Source organism: Oncorhynchus clarkii, chromosome 3, assembly GCF_045791955.1.
Source record: "Oncorhynchus clarkii lewisi isolate Uvic-CL-2024 chromosome 3, UVic_Ocla_1.0, whole genome shotgun sequence".
Classification (NCBI taxonomy): Eukaryota; Metazoa; Chordata; class Actinopteri; order Salmoniformes; family Salmonidae; genus Oncorhynchus; species Oncorhynchus clarkii.
This window is the reverse complement of record NC_092149.1, coordinates 62,078,837-62,100,401: the sequence shown is the minus strand read 5'-3', so window position 1 is coordinate 62,100,401 and position 21,565 is coordinate 62,078,837. Positions and strand designations below refer to the sequence as shown.

Genomic DNA, 21,565 nt, shown 5'->3' with positions numbered 1-21,565 from the left:
GTTGCTCGATCCAGCTCAAGACTCTGGAGGAAGAAATGGAGCTTTGCCCCAAGAGGCTGTGTGTATTTTTAGGTGGGCTGAGGGAACGGAAAGAAAAGGTGGTGTGTAACTAAAGTGAGTGGTGTGGTGTCTGTCTGTCTGCAACTAGCTGTGATTATGCTGATGAGCAGAGCGCTCTCTTCGCCTCTCCACTCCTCCCTCCCTTGCTTGCTCCCTCACTCGCTTGCTAGAGAGGCTTCGGTAAAGCCCACCTCCCCAACACACACACCTCAGACACACACACTGTCAGAAGAGAGCCCTGTGTAGCATGAAGCATGCAGCACGCTGTAATTTCACCCTCTCCCTGACGCGAGGAATAATTACACTGCTCACTGCCTTCTGAGTCTCTGAGTATATCACCTCTCCTGTGCCTGGCCTGTATACCTGTATACCACTATCTCCTACCTTTCCTCTCACCCCATTTCTCCTTCTGTCTGCTCCTACTGAGTCTTACTTCTCTTCTCTAGCCTCCTACCCTTTTCCTCTTTGTCCCCCGTCTCCTCTGCCTGGCCCACTAATGAAGCCTCACCTCCTCTCCTCCCTTTCTTCCCCTTCTTACACCATTCATTGACTCCTGAGTGTCTCTCCTCTCTCCTGGTCTACCACTGTGGCGTCTACCTCTACCTACTCACACTTCCTCTCTCCCCTTTTCTTCCCCTTGTCTTCTCCTTCCTTCCCCTTTCTCCTCCTACTCTGTGAAGCCAAGAACTGTGTGGCTGTTGTGTTTGAATTATTGCAGATGAGAAGCACCGTCTCTGGAAGGTTTGTCTTTTTTCTGCATGAGTCAGGATGTATTTTGGAGGTGCATTCAGTAAAAAAAAACTTAGCGTCAGCAACAGGGATATTATAGACACATAGCCATGACTTTTGGGGCTGATGGAGGTTTATCTAACTTAGCTTTTCTACGGTGCCAGCCAATACCAGCTCATACTGTCCACACCCTTCCTACCTCTGTGATCCCTATTCAACAACACTGTGGTGGATTACACAGATCGCTTTTTGGGGTGCCAAATTACCATGTTTTTTGTACTAGGATACTAGGAAAGGGTAGGACATAGTTCCACTGAGAAACATGGTTGATAGACTGCATCAAGACAATTAACAATCTGGAAGCGCTGGATCTCTGACAAAGATCTTAGCCCTTATGCAACAATCCACTTTAATTGACACTACACAATGATAAATGAGCTAACACATGGTGGGCAGTGTGTGTGTGTGGTGTGTGTTTGTGTGTGTGTATGTGTGTGTGTTACCATTGAGCCACTTGGAGTTGTACTGGGCCGTCCTGAGGGGTGGCATGCCCCCCAGGCTCCGGTAGATGACAGGGTCGCGACCAGAGAAGTCGATGACCGTGGCGGCATATAGTTCGCCGCTCTCCGTCACCACCGCCGTGGAGTTATGGCGAGGATCGTAGGGGCACCTTGCCACGCCGTTCACGCGATCCAACACACTACTCATATTCCCAACCTGGGAGGAGGGAAAGAGGAATAGAGATAGAGATAGAAAAGATAGAGATATATAGATATAGCGATAGAAAATATAGAAAAGATAGAGATATAGAAAAGATAGAGATATAGAGCGATATAGATAGCGATAGAAAAGTTAGATATAGAGATAGAAAAGATAGATAGAGATAGAAAAGATAGATATAGAGATAGAAAAGATAGATATAGAGATCGAAAATATAGAGATATAGAGATAGAAAAGATTGATATAGAGAGCAATATAGATAGAGATAGAAAATAGAGATATAGATAGAGATATAGAGATAGAAAAGATAGAGATAGAAAAGATAGAGATAGAGAGAGAGAGGGAGAAAGATAAATAGGGTGATGGAGAAAGAGATAGAGATAGAGAGTAAGAAAATGATAGTGTTGTTACTGTCTTCCCTACCTCTAAAGTCTCCTCCAGACCATATTTGATGTTTATATTCAAGTCTGTATCTTATTCCCTCCATCATTCACCCCCCACCCTGCCAGTTATCACTCTATCCCCCTCTTCCCTCCATCCACTCTTTCTTCCTCTCACCATCCTCCTTTACCTTCTTATCATTCCTTCCCTATCCCCCTTACCCCCTAGGTTTTCACTCCATTCTACTTCTTCCTCGAACCCCATCCACCCTGACAGATATCATTCCATCCATCCCTCCCCCCTTACCTCCCGGGTGATACAGAGGGGCTGGAAGGCATTGGTTCCACAGGTGATGACCTCAGTCTTATTGACCAGCAGGACGCGGATGTAGTTCTGACACTCCACCTACAGGGGGTGGTAGAGTACAGAGATGTTATAGGTTAGAGAATTACATACAATACATACAATTGCATGGTTGTATTCACTAGAAACCAAATGGAAGAAAATTGACCGAAACTGCGTGGGTCTACCTGTACTTGATAAGAAACCTGATTTAAAAAGCTGCTTGTTTCATTGCAAAACATTTGGCTACAGTTTGTAACAGTATGCACTAATGAATACGAGCCAGCATTACTCACCACTCACTTCAATGATATGACTGTAATGACTGTCTATCTTTCATCTGTGAGATGAAATGTAACACATCTAAACCTAGTCCAATCACATCTCATTCTTAGAAAGAATTCAAGTTTGTTTATTTGTCATATACAGGTGATATGCAGTATATGGAGTACACAGTGCATCTAATTGCTTTACTTGCAGGTTTGTCATACACATTGAGGGAACCATTGTCTGACGATTGAGGGGGACATTTTTGTTATGAAACTTCTTAGTTTTCCTTAAATATATTGTTTTGGCAAATAGAGTAACTTTGTTTTAGAACTTGAGGTCAGACGAGGTTCTAAAGGTTTCAGAAAGAAGTGACTGCTTTTTTGTTTCTCCCCTCTTGATAAAAAGGCATTCAATTCCTACAAAGAAAAAGTGAAATAACAAAATGATCACAGTGTTTATCAGCCGTTGGAAGGAGAGGAGAAGGGCCACTTCCTCATCCAATCAACTGCCCGCTTTTAAAGTAAAAGCTTTTATTCAGGGTGGCATCCTGTATGTGTGTGTGTGTGTGTGTGTGTGTGTGTGTGTGTGTGTGTGTGTGGATGGGGGGGACACCCTTAAAGTCATCGTTTACCTCCGTCTTCCCTTTGCTCTGACAGGACCTCCTGGTGTCATCGTCTGGACCCCATTCCGTTGCCTAGGAAACCAAAATAAACACACATAAAAGAGTGACTGGATGCAGCATTCACCTGTTGCCAAGGGGGCTGCCTGACTAGTGCCTGCTGGCTGCCTGACAATGATGCAACTGTTGAGCTTAATATTGCTACTAACAACACAGATGCAATGAAAAGACATGAACCTTATTGATGTTTGTTAATTGCGTCAACATGGATTTGAGTGGGCCAGCCAGTGGATTATGAGGTCAGGTAACCAGATAGGACCAGGGCTGCGTCTTAATTTGCGGCCGAGATGTCATTAGAATGGAAATGTGTTTCAACGTCCAATCCTCCACACACACATCATCCTCCGATCCTCTACCACACCACAGCCCACTTACATTCCTTTAGAACCGCATTGGGTTTAATTAAGAATGCCCCAGCCCCAGCTCAGTGCTGGGACACACATAAACAAACACAAACACACACACGAGGCAGACACACACCGTCCTACAATCCTCTACCACACCACCACATGCTTTTTCTCCACTGCCCAATTGCATTTTTTTTATTTTTTTTTACCGTATGTCTTGGGTTTAATTACGAATGCTGCACCAGGAAACTGGTCTTGCTGCTCAGTGCTGGGGCACACACACACAAACACACACACTAGGCTATCAGAGCAGCATTGGCATTTTGTATGGGAGCCTGGGAGATGGCCCTCTCTCTCTCATGTTGGTTACTGTGTCTAGGTCTCTCAGTCTCACTAAAAATAGCTTGGCCTAACCCTAGTGCTGGGAGAGAGAGAGGCTGGAGTTGGCACGGACTAGGTCCAGCTTATACCCCCACTGTGTCACTTGTCTCCCTCCTCTCTCCCCCTCTCTCTCTCCTCTAATCTCTTACAGTGAATGGGGGACCTCTCTGCGCACTGGAGAAAGAGTCTGCCATTCGGGTTCTCTATCGAGTATTGACTTTAAGACGGATCATCCATAACACACAACACAACCACATTGACTGATATTTTGGCTTATTCTTCACACAGTGGGACATTGTCATGCACAACAGGGCTAGGGGACACTACAAAGACCACATCGTGGTATGAAAACAGATACCCCAAGACTGGAATTGTGTCCAAAAGCGTCAGAAAGAAAAGGAAAGAGAGTAAGAAAGAAAGAGACAAATTGATTAGTGAAATAAATCGATATTTAACTCGATGAGAGAGAGGAGTAAGCTAGCCGTGTCTGTGTCACAGATGCAAACTATTCACTACGTATTGCACTACTTTTGAACAGAGCCCAATGGACCCTGGCCAAAAGTACTGCACTATATAGGGAATAGGTTGCCATTTGGGATGCATATGATGTGTCTGCTGTCCCTGAGATGAGGCTGGGTGTTATCGCTCTGTTCTGAGAGACTCTTTAATTAACCTTGCTCATACTGCACTGAACAGAGAGAGGGAGAGAGAGAGAGAGCGAGAGAGGGGTGGGAGGGGGAGAAAGATACAGAAAGAGAAAGGGTGGGGGAGAAAGAGAGAACGAGGGGTGGAAGAGAGAGATGGAGAGTGAAAAATGAGAGAGAAAGACAGAAAGAAAGACAGAGACAGAAAGAATGAACGAGAGAGAGGGAGAGAGAGAAATGAGCTGAGAGAGAGAAAGCTGCAGTCTGTCATGTAGGCCAGCCAGCCATACTGACACACTGTGATGAAATTAGACAACTAGAACAGTTTAAACTCACAACCGATAAGAGCTCGGGCCTCAAATGGAAAAAGAAAAACAGAAGCTTTTTATTATATGAAGGCGTTACTCTACCACCATGACAGTCAACAAGCACTTCAAATACCATCACGCATACCCCCGCGCTAGCAGTGCTGAGATGACATGATTCAAAACACTCACACATTCACACCTCTCCTTCCACTGCCGTAGCTCTGTTTGTCTCAATGGGAGGTTGGTGTGTGATGGATGCCTATGTGGTGAATCATCGTTCAGGTCATTACCATCTTTTCTCAGCGAGGCCCCATCTCCGAGGATCCCATCGGCTTAACCCCTGACCCCTCGCCCCTACCGCCCCTCCCTCTCTTCACCCCGGTCTGGAACAAAGCCAGCTCAAAGCCAGTCCTACTCTGAATACCACAGGGCCCATGCACTCAGAATACCAATACCACTCTACCCCCCCCCAGCTGTGACAGGCACTCTGAGTGGGGTGACGGTTGTACAATTCCTGCCTGCCCGGGCTGGGATGGATGGAGCGGTTTGTACTGTATGTCTGCCTGTGAGCAGGCCCATAGGCAGTGGTGGAATGAGGTCACAGTGTAGAGGCTTGAACCTGTGTTACAGTTCCAACTACAAGTGTTCATTTAGAAATAATGATATATGACATAGTGATGAGGAGAGGTGGAGGACATGTCAATATCACTGTTCATGTCCAATACAAAGTATTCTAGACCAGTTTCCTAATCCTGTTATATGAGTTTGACATTACATTTTGGATGATTTTTTGTTAAATTGAGCTACTGAAATTTTAAAGTAAAACTAACAGAAGAAACAATTTCAACAAGTCATTCACTCGACATGCCAATTTGAAGAGGACTATAACACATTGGTTTGAGCAATAGAAAATGGCCATTACTAAAAAAACTAAATGAAGTTAAATGAAGTCAATTATTCCAGACCTGGACTGATTTGCAGATAAATTGCGACAGCACTCTCAGATGCATTTCCTCTATTAGTAGGGCCAACAACAATGATGTGCCTCCAACAACACTGTCTATTTACCCTCAAACCCAAGTGTGACACCTCATTTCTCCAACTTTGCCACTTTTGGAGGCAATAAGTATTCTGCCCTCGGCAACCCGCTACAGAAAAAAAATCATGGATTTTTCATGGGCAAATAAAATAGCTGAAAGTACAATTAGTGAAAGGATGAAGGATTCATCACTTATGTTTGGGAGGGAAATTAATTCTATTTTTACAGAGGAAGTAATAAATGCTAATGAAACAAACCGCTAACAGTGAGCCAGACAGTTAAAGAGATGAGCAATGGCTCTTCCTTAAACATGGATGGCACTCTGTAGATAAGACTGTCGTTCAGTGACATTTGACAACAATCATGTTGACTATTAATTATGGTTTGTAAATATGAGGAATAAATGTGTCTGTAGAGGAGTGTTGACAAAAACTTACTCCAGGAATCAGGCAGAACTTCTTTATCAGCAGTAAGAGTTTATTCAAGCAATTGCAAGGGAGATCACTCAGGATAAACAGGAGAGGAACTCAAAAGTTAGAGTCACACAGTCATTATACACTTATTTTACACAATGAGCTGCTTGCCTCTCCTAGCCTACATGTCTGAGAGAAGGAAGTGATTTGTTTTTTAAAGCCTATTCAGTATGAAGAAGAATTTGGCCTTGAGCTGGGTCTCTGGTGCCCAAAGCGATAAGGAGCCACCAGCAAATCACGCCTTTGTGCGATGTGTGAAGAGGGTAGTGGACAGCTATGGAAAATTACCGGTCGGTCGATCGATAGATCGATAGATAGTACTTTTCAACTCAAGCATTTACATATCATTAGACTGTAACAGAACCATTTTGCCACAACAGAACATTTCAGTTGGTGTGCTTGGTTTTAGTAGGCTACAAGTACAGTATTTAGTACTACGATCACAACCACTGTGATAGCTTGGGACCATGCAGTGGACTGTAGGTACATTGACTCTTGTGGACTTCCCTTTGTACACGTACCTTCGTACCTTTATAGACTCTACAAATGTATTTAGTGGACTGAGAATATATTTGCTGTTGAATCTATGTACTGCTAAATCCATTTCCCTCCCTATATCCTCAACCTCAAAATCTCTGTCGAACCTCTTCCTCCTTTGACGTGAAGAGTAGGGAACATTATTTGCATACTGATCTGTGATGAAAGTGTGGAGAGGAGGCAGAGATCACCCAGCTCTGTACAGCATGTTATAGCTTGCTAGCTGTTCTCTGCTCTACTCCAAGGTCCCCTCACTTCAATGGGCCAGCATCCCGTTCTGCTTCGTCCTCTTACATACTCTTACAGAGTACCCTATTCAGGCTCCAACCGACCCACCCTCCACTCCACTACCTCTCCTTCCTCCGTCCCCTTCTCCACTCCCCTCTTCATTCACCCTGTCCCCTGTCCACTCACCAGTCCCGCCCTCTCCCCCCTGCCCTACTGACGGATGTGACAGGACTCTCAATGGCTCTGCCTCATTGTCCATGAACACTGATCCCTACACAAGAGGGCGCAGATATGCTCCCCTCCCCCGTGCACTCCTCCAGCCCTCCTCTGCTGCCCTCCTCCTCCCTGTGCTGTGCACTCCAGCCCTCTACTGGGCCCTCTCCTCCTCCCTGAGTGTGTGCTCGTGTGTTTGTCCGTAAAGTAGACCATCTTTGAAGTGCCACAGCTGTTCTGACCCAATATGTACACGAGAGAGAGAGAGAGTGATGCGGAGAGAGAGAAATGGAGAAAGAGATAGAGGGGACAGTAAACCATCTGAGAACACCATTCTATCACCACTCCTGTACATCTGTAGCAACTCCCAGCTCCCTCAGCCTCCTTGTGAAGGGGGCTAGGGGCAGTATCCTATCCAGTAAGAGTGGGTGAATGATGACTTTAATCTGTGAGTGTGGTGCACGATAGCTCCTCTCTGCCCCAGTGGTGCCTCCTACAGTCTCCTACAGACCATTACTCTACATCAGAGGAGAGATGAGGCAGAAACAGGCCGGCTGGGCCGTCTCCTTGATTAGCTGCACCATCTTGGATCATCCCTCAGCACATACGCTGACACACACATACACTCGCAAAAGCTCACACCACATGCACACACGCATTCTCTCTCACACACACACACACACACACACACACACACACACACACACACGGTGTGAGACACTAGCAGATGACTTGTCCCTATCTGGCTCTGTAGGCCACAGATTATCCTCCCATTCTGACAAAGACCACATCAATTATTCATTCTCTTTTGAAATTGCAGCAGGAAAATGTGATCATGAGTCTGGATGAATGATATCAGGCGTGACTCAAACTCCGGGTCATGGAGCTGGGGCTGGAGCTGGGTCATGGAGCTGGGGCTGGGGCTGGAGCTGGGACATGGAGCTGGGACTGGGGCTGGAGCTGGGGCTGGGTCATGGAGCTGGGGATGGAGCTGGGTGCTTTACTTCTGAGGACAACTGCAGGGTGTGAACACCCTCCTCTACTGTCTTTATAATACCAGTCTGTCCACTGTCATAATGTACAGTTGTATGTGAGGGGCATTGTTGATGAGGATACCAGAAAGTGAAGACTTTAACCCCAAAATACACCGTATGGCTACGGGCAAGACTTACACATGTGTGCCTGTGAAAGACTGGATTCCTACCTACATGTACATAGTACTTCAATCAATCTATCACCTAACCAAACCTCCATGTACATATTACCTCAATCAATAACCCCAACAACCTCGCACCCCAGTACACTGACTCTGTACTCCTTGTATATAGCCAAGATATTTTTATTTTGCGTTAATATATTGTTTTAATCTATTTGCTAATTTTCTTACTTTTTAACTGTATTGTTGGGAAAGGGCTCATAAGTAAGCATTTCACGGTAAAGTCTACAGTTGTTGTATTCGGCGCATGTGACATTTATTTTATTTGGATTTGATACCTTTCAGTCGTTGCATCTTCATGTCAAGATGTTTCAAACAACCAGATGTAATTTTGTTCTTCTCTGTCCTTCAACAAACTACTTCAAGAAGTTTACATAAGTAAGTAAATCTAAACAAGAGAAAATCATTTATTTTCCTTCTCGAGCTTAAAGAGTTTCCCACAAACATCTGTTGACCAGGGAGTTTGAAGAGAAAACATCCTGTTGTTTGGGGAAGATATTGTTCAGAGGTCACCTCTACTCCCCTGACCTTGGTCCTCACAGCCCAAAACAATGCATCATGTGACAGAACAATACCAGCAAGTCAAACAAGGCTTTCCCCCAATGACCGAAAACAGAGCTTCCTTATGACTCAGTCACATCTGATTCTATAAGGCCAGAGCTCTTTCTCAATTAATCTTTCCTCAATTCCACACATCTTCTTGCATCACTTCTTCCCAAAAGACATTGTAGGAGAAGGTCTGTGGGAAGGGACCTTGGACCTTCACCTTCAATGCAGTTGGGAAGGTTAGAAAGAGGAAGTGAGGAATTGTGGAAAGATGAATTGAGAAAAAGCCCTGGTGTTTGAGAAGAGCCATGGAACATACCGTAGGCCAACTGGGGCCAAACTGATCTGGGTCCAGCAAATTGAGAGTCCTCTCTAGCTTCAGGACCTGGTTAATGACTGGTCTGAGGACAGATCTGGGTCTCAGCAGTGCACAAGGTTACCCGTTTCTCAAGATGCTCTAAAACATTATCTGTAGAAACTGAAAAGTATTTTGTGGAAAATAAGGACAACAATAGAGAGAAATTGACCTGAATGGATTTCTTTCTCGCTTCTCCCAAACAAAACGTCTGCCTGATATTTGGGATAATGGTTATTGAAATTGGGTCATTTTGGAGAGAGAATGGGCACACTACCCTGTATTTTCGAAAGGAAAGAGATAATCACAAAGAAACTCCCTGCAATACCTTCCTTACATTTACAGAGGAGGAAAACAATCATCGGAAATGGCAGCTGCTATGCTCTGCCGAATGGAAGAATGCAATTCAACATGAGAGCCACCGGGTCAGACTAAATGTGTGTCTTTCAGAGCTTAAAGAGACAGGAATACAAGTTGAACTAAACACTTTATTTACCGCTCTGAAGACTTCAACATCCTTTCTCACTCTCTCTCTCTCTCTCACTCTCTTTCACTGCACTCTAATCATCTGAGAGAATGGTTCAGGTGGGTGAACAACATCTCTGAGGTATGCACCTCAGAATAGATCTCAGTTGCCATCCACATGTGTAAATATCATATTTGTCATTACTTTTTATAATGCAAACAAATTCCCCTTGAGGAACATTCAAGAGATCAGACTAAACTGAACTAAAAAAAAATGGTGAGGGAGATTAGGATAAAATAACTACCTTCCCTTCCATGTTTGGAAAAATATACCACTGGAACTTTCATTCCAGTCACGTGGGACAGAGTGACTCTTGACCCAAAAAGACACTCAGTGGACAATTGGGAGGACAAGCTGGCTGAAGAGTGAAGCTGAGAAAACAGTACGTCTTAGTTGGCCTGGAGTTTGACTTGGAAAACAAATTGATGTCCTCAAGGCTGTGCTATTAGCAGCATGGCAGGGCTAGGTTAAGGTACCCTGATGGGTTGAAGTATGTATTATCAATTTCAAGGAAGTTCGGTTGGAGAGAGAGATATAGAGAGCGAGTAGAGAGAGACTAAGATGGATAGTTTTGTTCTAGAGAGAGAGAGAGGGGAGGGGGGAGAGAAAGAGGGGAGGGGAGAGGGAGAGTTTAGTTCTAGGAAGAGAGAGAGAGAGATGTGGAATGAGTTATAGAGCTATAGAGGGATAGAGGTGTAGAGGTATAGATGAATAAAGGGATGGCGATAGAAACAGATTGTGAGGTTGGTTCTGCTGGCTGTAGAGGGCTGTATCTCCCTCTGGACTGTATGCTCCTGCAGGCCCAGGCTGTTTATATTCCAACCCTGCGGAGCTCAACTATTACCTCTCACAAGGAAGCTCAGCTGGCCTAAACATACCTTCTCACCGCTCCTTTTCCCCCTCTCGCTCCATTTCCAACATCCAACCTTCATTCACAAATCCTTCATCCCTCTCCCATCTCCCTTCATTTTCAACCCCCACTCACAAATCCTTCATCCCTCTCTCCCATCTCCCTTCATTTTCAACCCCCACTCACAAATCCTTCATCCCTCTTTCCCGTCATCTCCAACCTACATTCCAAACTCCTAACCTCCTCACCTCTTCTCCCATCTCCCACCTAGAATCACAAACCCCTCTCTCCATCCATGTCAGTGGAACGACATTCCTATCCCTGACCTCTCATCCCTGACTTCTCCTACACCAGTTGTCAAGCCAGAAGATATTGCATGCTCTGTAACTCCCACTTACCACACTATACTGACATGTGGTTGTACGAAGACGACATTATGCAGCCACTGTCATGCCCTATGTAACATGAAGGCAAAGGTATAAAGGACTACTTAAGTCGTTTTTTGGGCTATCTGTACTTTACTTGACTATTTATATTTTGACAATTTTAAATTACTACATTTACTTTTGATACTTAAGTATATTTAAAAGCAAATACTTTTAGACATTTACTCAAGTAGTATTTCACTGGGTGACTCACTTTTCTATTAAGGTATCTTTTACTTTTACTCAAGTAGGAGAATTGAGTACTATTTCCACCACTGCATGAAGGAATGTGTGGGTGAGTGGGCTTTGAGCTACAAGCAGTGAGAAGACAAGGCAGAAAGTGTGGTATTCTTGGTACAAATAAGCAAACTGACCAGACCATCACCTCAACGTGAAGCAAAGGAAACACAGACCAGACTCTCCAGATCAAAAGACAAAAACTCGAAATACTGTACCTGCCTGTAGTACATACACAGAGACATCTGGCCTATCTGAATGACATGCTCCAAAGGGAAACAAACACTAAAAGAGGAACGCAGATGAAGGAAACAGTCCCTCTTTCTCTCCCGCTTTCTGCTGTTTTATTGTTCCTGCGAGCAGGCCCACTGGTGGAGCAGGCAGTCTACATCACAGAAACATACTTTCAGCAGGGTGTGTGGGTGGGGCTCAATCAGAAAATCACATTCCCCTCACCACATTCACATCCCTCATTCACTCTCCCCTACAGAGAGAGAGGGGTGAGATGGAGAGAGAGAGAGAAACACAGAGAGAGAAGCGGGGGGGGGGGGGGGGGGGGGTGAGATACTTTCCAGGAAGAAGAGCACTGACGATAGTCTCAGATGTTCAGTGTCCTTGTTTTTTTTACCTGAGAAGGACAGTGATCCCATCGGAGGGCCCACCTCCTATGTGTGTGCGTGCATGTGTGTGTATGTGTTTGTTAAGATGACAAATTAGATCATTAATTTATATACACCCTCCACAACACCTACCAGCTTAGACTCCTATACACACAGAGCTGAGAGCTCCAAGTGTGTGTGTGTGTGTGTGTACATTCTATCGGTATCAGGGAAAATTCTTTCGATTTCTGCAGTTTGGCAGAGGTAGCTACTCCTCCATAAAGACAAGAGAGGTGGGCTATAAAAATCCATTCAGACCTTTTGAAGGCATTCCATGGATGTGTCCTGTGCAGGTTAGGTGTCATGCTGGGTTAGGTGTGTGTTGGGCTGGCCAGAAGGCCAGATTGGGAATGTTTAGTTGGACTGTGGTGAAAGAAAGACTTCCCTCTCTTCCTCTCACTCTTTCCTCTCCCCCTACCTCTCCTCCCATCTCTCTCCCCTCCCTCCCTCTCTCTGCTCCTCTTTCTCACTTTCCCTCTCTCCCTCTCTCCCTCTCCCCTCCATGCTTGCCTGCCCACTGATGGCAATGACAGGTGTTCTCACAGGTGTCTGTTAGAATGGCCTGGGCATGTCCTCAAAGCCACGGAAGCATCAGGACTCCCCCCCACCCCACCCCCCGACCCCAGAACATCACAGGGAAGAGCTAGGTCTGTCCTACTGATCTTGCCTGCCAGGTGCTTCGTGTTTGGCATGGAAAGCCGAGCTCTGTCACTGTCTCTCTCTCTCCATTATAAAAACAAATAAACTTTTATTGGTCGTATACACATTTTGCAGATGTTATCGCAGGTTCAGCGAAATGCTTATCTCTAGCTCCAAAAGTGCAGTATTAAAAAAAAAAGGAAAACAAACAAATGAAGAAATATTAGAACGAACAATGTCAGAGTCCTGAATATAAAATAATATACATACACCACCGTTCAAAAGTTTGGGGTCACTTAGAAATTCTTGTTTTTGTCCATTAAAATAACATCAAATTGATCAGAAATAAAGTGTAGACATTGTTAATGTTGTAAATGACTATTGTAGCTGGAAACAGCAGATTTTTTTTATGGAATATCTACATAGGCATACAGAGGCCCATTATCAGCTACCATCACTCCTGTGTTTCACTGGCACGTTGTGTTAGCTAATACAAGTTTATCATTTTAAAAGGCTAATTGATCATTAGAAAACCCTTTTGCATTTATGTTAGCACGGATGAAAACCGTTGTTCTGATTAAAGAAGCAATAAAACTGGCCTTTAGACTAGTTGAGTATCTGGAGCATTAGCATTTGTGGGTTCGATAACAGGCTCAAAATGGCAAGAAACAAATAACTTTCTTCTGAAACTCGTCAGTCTATTCTTGTTCTGTTTAATGAAGGGTATTCCATGAGAGAAATTGCCAAGAAACTGAAGATCTCGTACAACGCTGTGTACTGTCACGCCCTGATCTGTTTCACCGGTCCTTGTGCTTGTCTCCAACCCCTCCAGGTGTCGCTTATTATCCCCTGCGTATTTATCCCTGTGTTTCCTGTCTCTCTGTGCCAGTTCGTCTTGTTTGTCAAGTCAACCAGCGTTTTTGTATCTCAGCTCCTGCGTTTCCCAGTCTCTCTTTTCTCATCCTCCTGGTTTTGACCCTTACCTGTCCTGACTCTGAGCCAGTCTGCTTGCCCACTCTGCCTGCCCCTGACCTCGAGCCTACCTATCGTCTTGTACCGTTTGGACTCTGAGAAACAGATGCCTCACAAGTCCTCAACTGGCAGCGTCATTAAATAGTACCCGCAAATCACCAGTCTCAACGTCTGGTTGATAATAGATAATAACAGAGTAGCAGCAGCGTAGACGGGGGGACGGGGGGTGCATAGGCTGGGTAGCCATTTGGTTAAATGTTTAGAAATCTTATATCTTGGGGTAGAAGATGTTTAGAAGCCTCTTGGACTGGGCCGTACCCTGTAACCTCTGTAGTGCCTTGCGGTCGGAGGCCGAGCAGTTGCCATACCAGGCAGTGATGCGACCTGTCAGGATGCTCTCGATGGTGCTGTAAAATCTTTTGAGGATCTGAGGACCCATGCCAAATGTTTTCAGTCTCCTGAGGGGGAATAGATGTTGTCATGCCCTCTTCACGACTGTGTTGGTGTGCTTGGACCATGTTAGTTTAATGATGATGTGGACGCCAAGGAACTTGAAGCTCTCAACCTGCTCCACTACAGCCCCGTCCATGAGAATGGGGACGTGCTCGGTCCTCCTTTTCCTGTATCCACAATCATCTCCTTTGTCTTGATCACGTTGAGGGAGAGATTGTTGTCCTTACACCACACGGTCAGGTTTCTGATCTCATTCATATAGGCTGTCTCATCGTTGTCGGTGATCAGGCCTACCACTGTTGTGTCATCAGCAAACTTAATGATGGTGTTGTGCCTGGCAGGGCAGTCATGAGTGAACAGGGAGTACGGGAGGAGACTGTGCACGCACCCCTGAGGGGCCCCTGTTTTGAGGATCAGCGTGGCGGATGTGTTGTTACCTACCCCTGGGGCAGCCCACCTTGGGGCGGCCCGTCAGGAAGTCCAGGATCCAGTTACAGAGGGAGGTGTTTAGTCCCCGGGTCCTTAGCTTAGTGAGGAGCTTTGAAGGCACTATGGTGTTGAACACTGATCTGTAGTCAATGAATAGCATTCTCACATAGGTGTTCCTTTTGTCCAGATGTGAAAGGGCAGTGGAGTGCAATAGAGATTGCATCATCTGTGGATCTGTTGCTGCGGTATGCAAATTAAAATGGGTTGAGGGTTTCTGGGATAATGGCGGCGATGTGAGCCATGACCAGCCTTTCAAAGCATTTCATGGCTACAGACATGAGTACTACGGGTCGGTAGTCATTTAAGCAGGTTACCTTCATGTTCTTGGGCACAGGGACTATGGTGGTCTGCTTCAAACATGTTGGTATTACAGACTATAAACAATATAAACAAATATAAACAGATATAAACAAATTTGTGCCCAAAATGATGAGAGAAATAAACTTTTGGGGATTTATTATTTCAGCTCATGAAACATGGGACCAACAGTTTACATGTTGCGTTTATATTTTTGTTCAGTATATGAATATGTCTGCAACACAGAATACTGCTTTGTGGTCGTTACTTGCTCCAGTTACTTCTCAACCAATCAGTGACTCATTTCAAACTAGAGGACAGAAGGTAACGTAGACTGACTTTCACCCCATTTCAATACATGACCTCCATTTCAGGTCTGTGTGATTGTGCAGATTTAGCAGCCAACACTGTGGTCCCCCAGGATTGGGTTGTATCGCGCTCTCCTGCTTTACAGGGGTGGTTACTGGTTAACAGGCTAACAAGCAGGAGAGGAGAGGAGGGGGAGGGGTAGTTTGAAGCAGCATCCTTCCATCTCTTTCATCTGTTTAGGCATACTGGCAGGCTCAGATCCTCTCCTCCTATTAAGTGGGCAGCAGCAATGTTCTGTACTCGTCGTTTTGGGCCCTGGCACGCCTAGCGACACCTCCAGTTAGAACAGAACGAAGAGGGAGCCACTTTGTTTATCCCCCAGCTCAAGAAAAGCCCCAAAAGTATGTGTGTCTGTGTGCATGCCAGGAAAGTGGGATATAGATGTTGAAAGATGGGCGTTTGATTCAGGACTGCCAGTAGAGGAACTCAGTTGGTGAAACTCAGATTAAACAAAAGTAAACCCTATGAACCCCAGTCCTCTTCCACATTCAAAAACAAGACAACAAGAGCACCAAAACAAAGCCCACATTGACTTTGGCACACTGGTGGCAGCTGCTCACATATTATGTCACTATGCTGTGACTGTTCTGAAAGAGCACTTTGTCAGAGAATCCCAAGACTGGGTGGTGATATGTTTTCATACACACATCTCAGTGTAGTAGAATAGGTTGTAGTGCTATAGTGCTGTAGAAGCAAGCCAAACATACAGCCTTCACTCATCTCACTCAACCCCTTTCCTCTTAGTGTTAGGCAGACCTGGGTTCAAATAGGATTCATCTTCTTTCAAATACTTTGAGCGTTCCATCTCGCCCGGCCAGTACAGCTGTAGTATTTGAAAAATGTAGAACTACAATACTGTACAGTACCAGTCAAAAGTTTGGACACACCTACTCATTCAAGGGTTTTTCTTCATTTGTACTATTTTCTACATTGTAGAATAATAGTGAAGACATCAAAACTATGAAATAACACATATGGAGTCATGGAGTGAAAAAAGGGTTCAATCCAAATATATTTATATTTGAGATTCTTCAAAGTAGCTACCCATTGCCTTGATGACAGCTTTGCACACACTTGGCATTCTCTCAATCAGCTTCTTGAGGTAGTCACCTGGAATGCATTTTAATTAACAGGCGTGCCTTGTTAAAAGTTCATTTGTGGAATTTCTTTCCTTTTTAATGCGTTTTTTGCCAATCAGTTATGTTGTTACAAGGTAGGGCGTGGTATACAGAAGACAGCCTTATTTGGTAAAAGACCAAGTCCATATTATGGCAAGAACTGCTCAAATAATCAAAGAGAAATGACAGTCCATCATTACTTTAAGACATGAAGGTCAGTCAATGTGGAACATTTCAAGAACTTTGAAAGTTTCTTCAAGTGCAGTCGCAAAAACCATCGAGAGCTATGATGAAACTGGCTCTCATGAGGACCGCCACAGGAAAGGAAGACCCAGTGTTACCTCAACTGCAGAGGATACATTCATTTAACTGCACCTCAGATTGCAGCCCAAATAAATGTTTCACAGAGTTCAAGTAACAGACACATCTCAATGTCAACTGTTCATAGGAGACTGTGTGAATCAGGCCTTCATGGTTGAATTGCTGCAAAGAAACCATTACTAATGGCCACCAATAAGAGACTTGATTGAGCCAAGAACCACGAGCAATGGATATTAGACCTTTGGACCTTTAGTCCATATTCCAACCGCTGTGTCTTTGTGAGACGCAAAGTAGGTGAACGGGTGATCTCCGCATGTGTGGTTCCCAGCATGAAGCATGGAAGAAGTGGTGTGATGGTGTGGGATTGCTTTGCTGGTTACACTGTCTGTGATTTATTTAGAATTCAAGGCACACTTAACCAGCATGGCTACCACAGCATTCTGCAGCGATACGCCATCCCATCTGGTTTGCGTTTAGTGGGAATATAATTTTTTTCCTACAGGACAATGACCCAACACACCTCCAGGCTGTGTCAGGGCTATTTGACCAAGAAGTAGAGTGATGGTGCTGCTTCAGATGACCTGGCCTCCACAATCACCTGACCTCAACCCAACTGAGATGGTTTGAGACGAGATAGACCACAGGAAAAGCAGCCAACAAGTGCTCTGCATATGTGGGAACTCCTTCAAGGCTGTTGGAAAAGCATTCCTCATGAAGCTGGTTGAGAGAATGCCAAGAGTATGCAAAGCTGTCATCAAGGCAAAGGGTGGCTACAATGTATAAAATAGTTAAAATAAAGAAAATGAGTAGGTGTGCCCAAACTTTTGACTGGTACTGTATTTGAACCCAAGGTGTTTAGTGTGTCTGATGTACACTATCAAGCTCCACAACTTTTAGACCGGTCCCATATCACCACATGACCCTTCAGTACAGTAGGCCCACTGTAACTCAATTGTTAGAGTATGGCTCTTGCAGCGCCAGAGTTGTGGGTTCAATTCCCACGCGGGACCAGTTCGAAAAAAGTATGAAAATGTATGCACTCACTACTGTAAGTCACTAAATGACTAAAATGTCAATGTAAAATGTAACAGTAGCTACCTACATAAAGACATCACATTACCATGGAGACAGGCACGCACACCCGCAGGCAAGGATACACGTCAACACAGACACACACACCACACACGTATAGTATATGCACACACACACACACACAAACACTCATACACAATGAATCATACTCTTTCTCCATCCCACCCCATTGGAGGAGCTGAAAACACTCCAGTCCGAAAACCACAGAATCAATAACAGCAAGCCAACACTGTCTGACTGCTGCCAGGAAAGTTAAAGAGAGGAGCAGCAGACCAGAGGAGTAGAGAGAGGAGTACAGGAGGACAAGAGAGGCAGGTCTGGGAGCCCAGTAAAAGAGGAACACTGGCTGCGGACGGATGAGCGTGGGTTGTTATCCACCAGTGGACCACACACACACAGGGATAGGGGAGAGGAAGAGGTGGGTTGGAAGCTCAGCTTACCTGGATGAGAGACACATTGTTGAGGCTCAATCTGAAGAGGAAGTTTCTGTGTAGAATCAATAGAGAGGGGAAAAAACAGTTAGTTTAAACAGTTATAAACTTAATAAACACTTAGTTTACGTGGCAAATACGTGTGGTTTTTTTCTTACAGTGAGTTCAACTCAGGGCACTGATATTTTGTAGTCGCATAAGAACTCTCTGAAATTTGAAAGTTGTTTCAAATACTCCAGCTGCCAAATTCCACACCAGGCCCTATCCAACAAGCCTCAGAAGACTATATATTACAGTGGAGGCTCCTCAGAGGAAGAAGGGGAGGACTATCATCCTCAGTAAATTTCATCAAAATAAAAATATTGAAACTACACTAAATATATTCACATCACCAAATAGTTGATAAAAACAAACTGTCTTGCAATGAATATCTACTGTATCCTCAACAGCACTCTGTAGGGTATCACCATGGTGTAGCCGGAGGACAGCTAGCTTCTGGATACATTGAATTCAATACAACCCTAGGGAGCTCATGGTTCTCAACCCCTTCCATAGACTTACTCAACAATTATTACAACTTCCAGAGGACGCCCATCAATCTGTCAGAGCTCTTGCAGCATGAGCTGACATGTTGTCCACCCAATCAAAGGATCAGAGAATTAATCTAGTACTGAAAGCATAAGCTACAGCCAGCTAGCACTGCAGTGCATAAAAAGTGTTGAGTAGTTGACTCAGAGAGAGAAAGACAATAGTTGAACAGTTTCAGATAAATTCATTTCTTTAAAAATGAAGGAGAAGCAAGAGAGAGAGAGCTAGCTGTATTTCATAGTATTTTTTCACTTTCACTTAGCTAGCAAATGCAACTAACTAGTTTTGCTGACTCAAACAGAGATATAAGCTATGTTAGCTAGCTGGCTATGGCTAGCCAACACTGGAAGTCTTCCAAGTCAAGGTAAGCATTTGGTTTTATTAATTTATTATCACTGGGATCGCCGGTGCAACTGCTAAACTGCATACTGACTGTACAGCATGATTGTAGCTGGTTTAGTAATGCATTAGTTCTAGATATGTTGACCATGACATTAGCTAATATGGTGACAACGATGTAGGCTGTATGTAGTGGTTAGTGGTTATGATATGATCAGGGGTTTATCCATTCAAACAGATTCTGTTGAAAAACATTGCTTAAACGGAACGAAAAGGGGATAAACATACCTGAATTTGTCCAATAGAAACTCTCTATTGCAACTGTTGGACTAATGATTACATCCTAGATCAGCTAGATGCCGACAAGAGTGTGCAAGGTGGTATTGAATGTGTCACTGTCACCTTGATTACTCTAATATTTATCTCGACCTGTGCACCTACGTTGTAAACTTTCATTCATAGGCTAGGTTGTAGCAATCTCATGATGGGTATAGGGAAAATTAGAGTATCATGTAGTAGCCTGAACCTATCAATGTTACATTGAATGGAATATGACAGCCATGCTCATTAAAAAAACATGACACTTATACATGACTATCACTTTTAAATGATTAATCTCCAATTTTCAGCAGCAGTGCAGTATAGGGCCAGGCAGAGTGTTTTGCATAAGGGTACATTAACACATGTATAAGAGATCAATGAACAAATGAATAAGGGATAAATTAAGGAATGAATAAGGGGTAAATGAACAAATTAATAAGGGAAAAATTAACACATGAATAAGGAGTAAATTACCTCATGAATAAGGAATAAATGAACACATGAATACGGAGTAAATTACCGCATGAATAAGGAATAAATGAACACATGAATAAGGAATAAATGAACAACTGAATAAGGGATAAATGAACAACTGAATAAGGGATAAATGAACAACTGAATAAGGGATAAATGAACACATGAATAAGGAATAAATGAACAACTGAATAAGGGATAAATGAACAACTGAATAAGGGATAAATGAACAACTGAATAAGGGATAAATGAACACATGAATAAGGGATAAACGAACAACTGAATATGGGATAAACGAACACATGAATATGGGATAAATAAACACATGAATACGGAGTAAATTACTGCATGAATAAGGAATAAATGAACAACTGAATAAGGGATAAATGAACACCTGAATAAGGGATAAATGAACACATGAATAAGGGATAAATGAACAACTGAATAAGGGATAAATGAACACCTGAATAAGGGATAAATGAACACCTGAATAAGGGATAAATGAACACCTGAATAAGGGATAAATGAACAACTGAATAAGGGATAAATGAACACATGAATAAGGGATAAATGAACAACTGAATAAGGGATAAATGAACAACTGAATATGGGATAAACGAACACATGAATATGGGATAAATAAACACATGAATACGGAGTAAATTACTGCATGAATAAGGAATAAATGAACAACTGAATAAGGGATAAATGAACACCTGAATAAGGGATAAATGAACACATGAATAAGGGATAAATGAACAACTGAATAAGGGATAAATTAACACCTGAATAAGGGGGATAAGGGATAAATGAACACCTGAATAAGGGATAAATGAACAACTGAATAAGGGATAAATGAACACATGAATAAGGGATAAATGAACAACTGAATAAGGGATAAATGAACAACTGAATAAGGGATAAATGAAAACCTGAATAAGGGATAAATGAACAACTGAATAAGGGATAAATGAACACATGAATAAGGGATAAATGAACACATGAATAAGGGATAAATGAACACATGAATATGGGATAAATGAACACATGAATAAGGGCTAAATGAACACATGAATAAGGGCTAAATGAACACATGAATAAGGGATAAATGAACACATGAATAAGGGATAAATGAACACATGAATAAGGGATAAATGAACACATGAATACGGGATAAATGAACACATGAATAAGGGATATATGAACAAATGAATATGGGATAAATGAACAACTGAATAAGGGATAAATTAACAAATGAATAAGGGATAAATGAACACATGAATAAGGGATAAATAAACACATGAATAAGGGATAAATAAACATGTGAATAAGGGATAAATGAACACGTGAATAAGGGATAAATGAACACGTGAATAAGGGATAAATGAACAACTGAATAAGGGATAAATGAACAAATGAATAAGGGATAAATGAACAAATGAATAAGGGATAAATGAACAAATGAATAAGGGATAAATGAACAAATGAATATGGGAT

At 43.3% G+C, this 21,565-nt stretch overlaps 1 protein-coding gene across 2 annotated transcripts in view; it reads right to left on the bottom strand.

The window, feature by feature from the left end:
- The window catches only part of LOC139400870 (sema domain, seven thrombospondin repeats (type 1 and type 1-like), transmembrane domain (TM) and short cytoplasmic domain, (semaphorin) 5Ba), a 185,106-nt gene that overhangs the window by 73,906 nt on the left and 89,635 nt on the right, over positions 1-21,565 (bottom strand). For both annotated transcript variants that reach the window (XM_071145456.1, XM_071145457.1), the window contains exons 5-8: positions 18,356-18,401; positions 3,134-3,196; positions 2,197-2,295; positions 1,293-1,506 (exon numbers count right to left, since the gene is read on the bottom strand). In XM_071145456.1, coding sequence (XP_071001557.1) covers positions 1,293-1,506; positions 2,197-2,295; positions 3,134-3,196; positions 18,356-18,401 — 422 coding nt within the window. The remainder of the gene's footprint in view (positions 1-1,292; positions 1,507-2,196; positions 2,296-3,133; positions 3,197-18,355; positions 18,402-21,565) is intronic.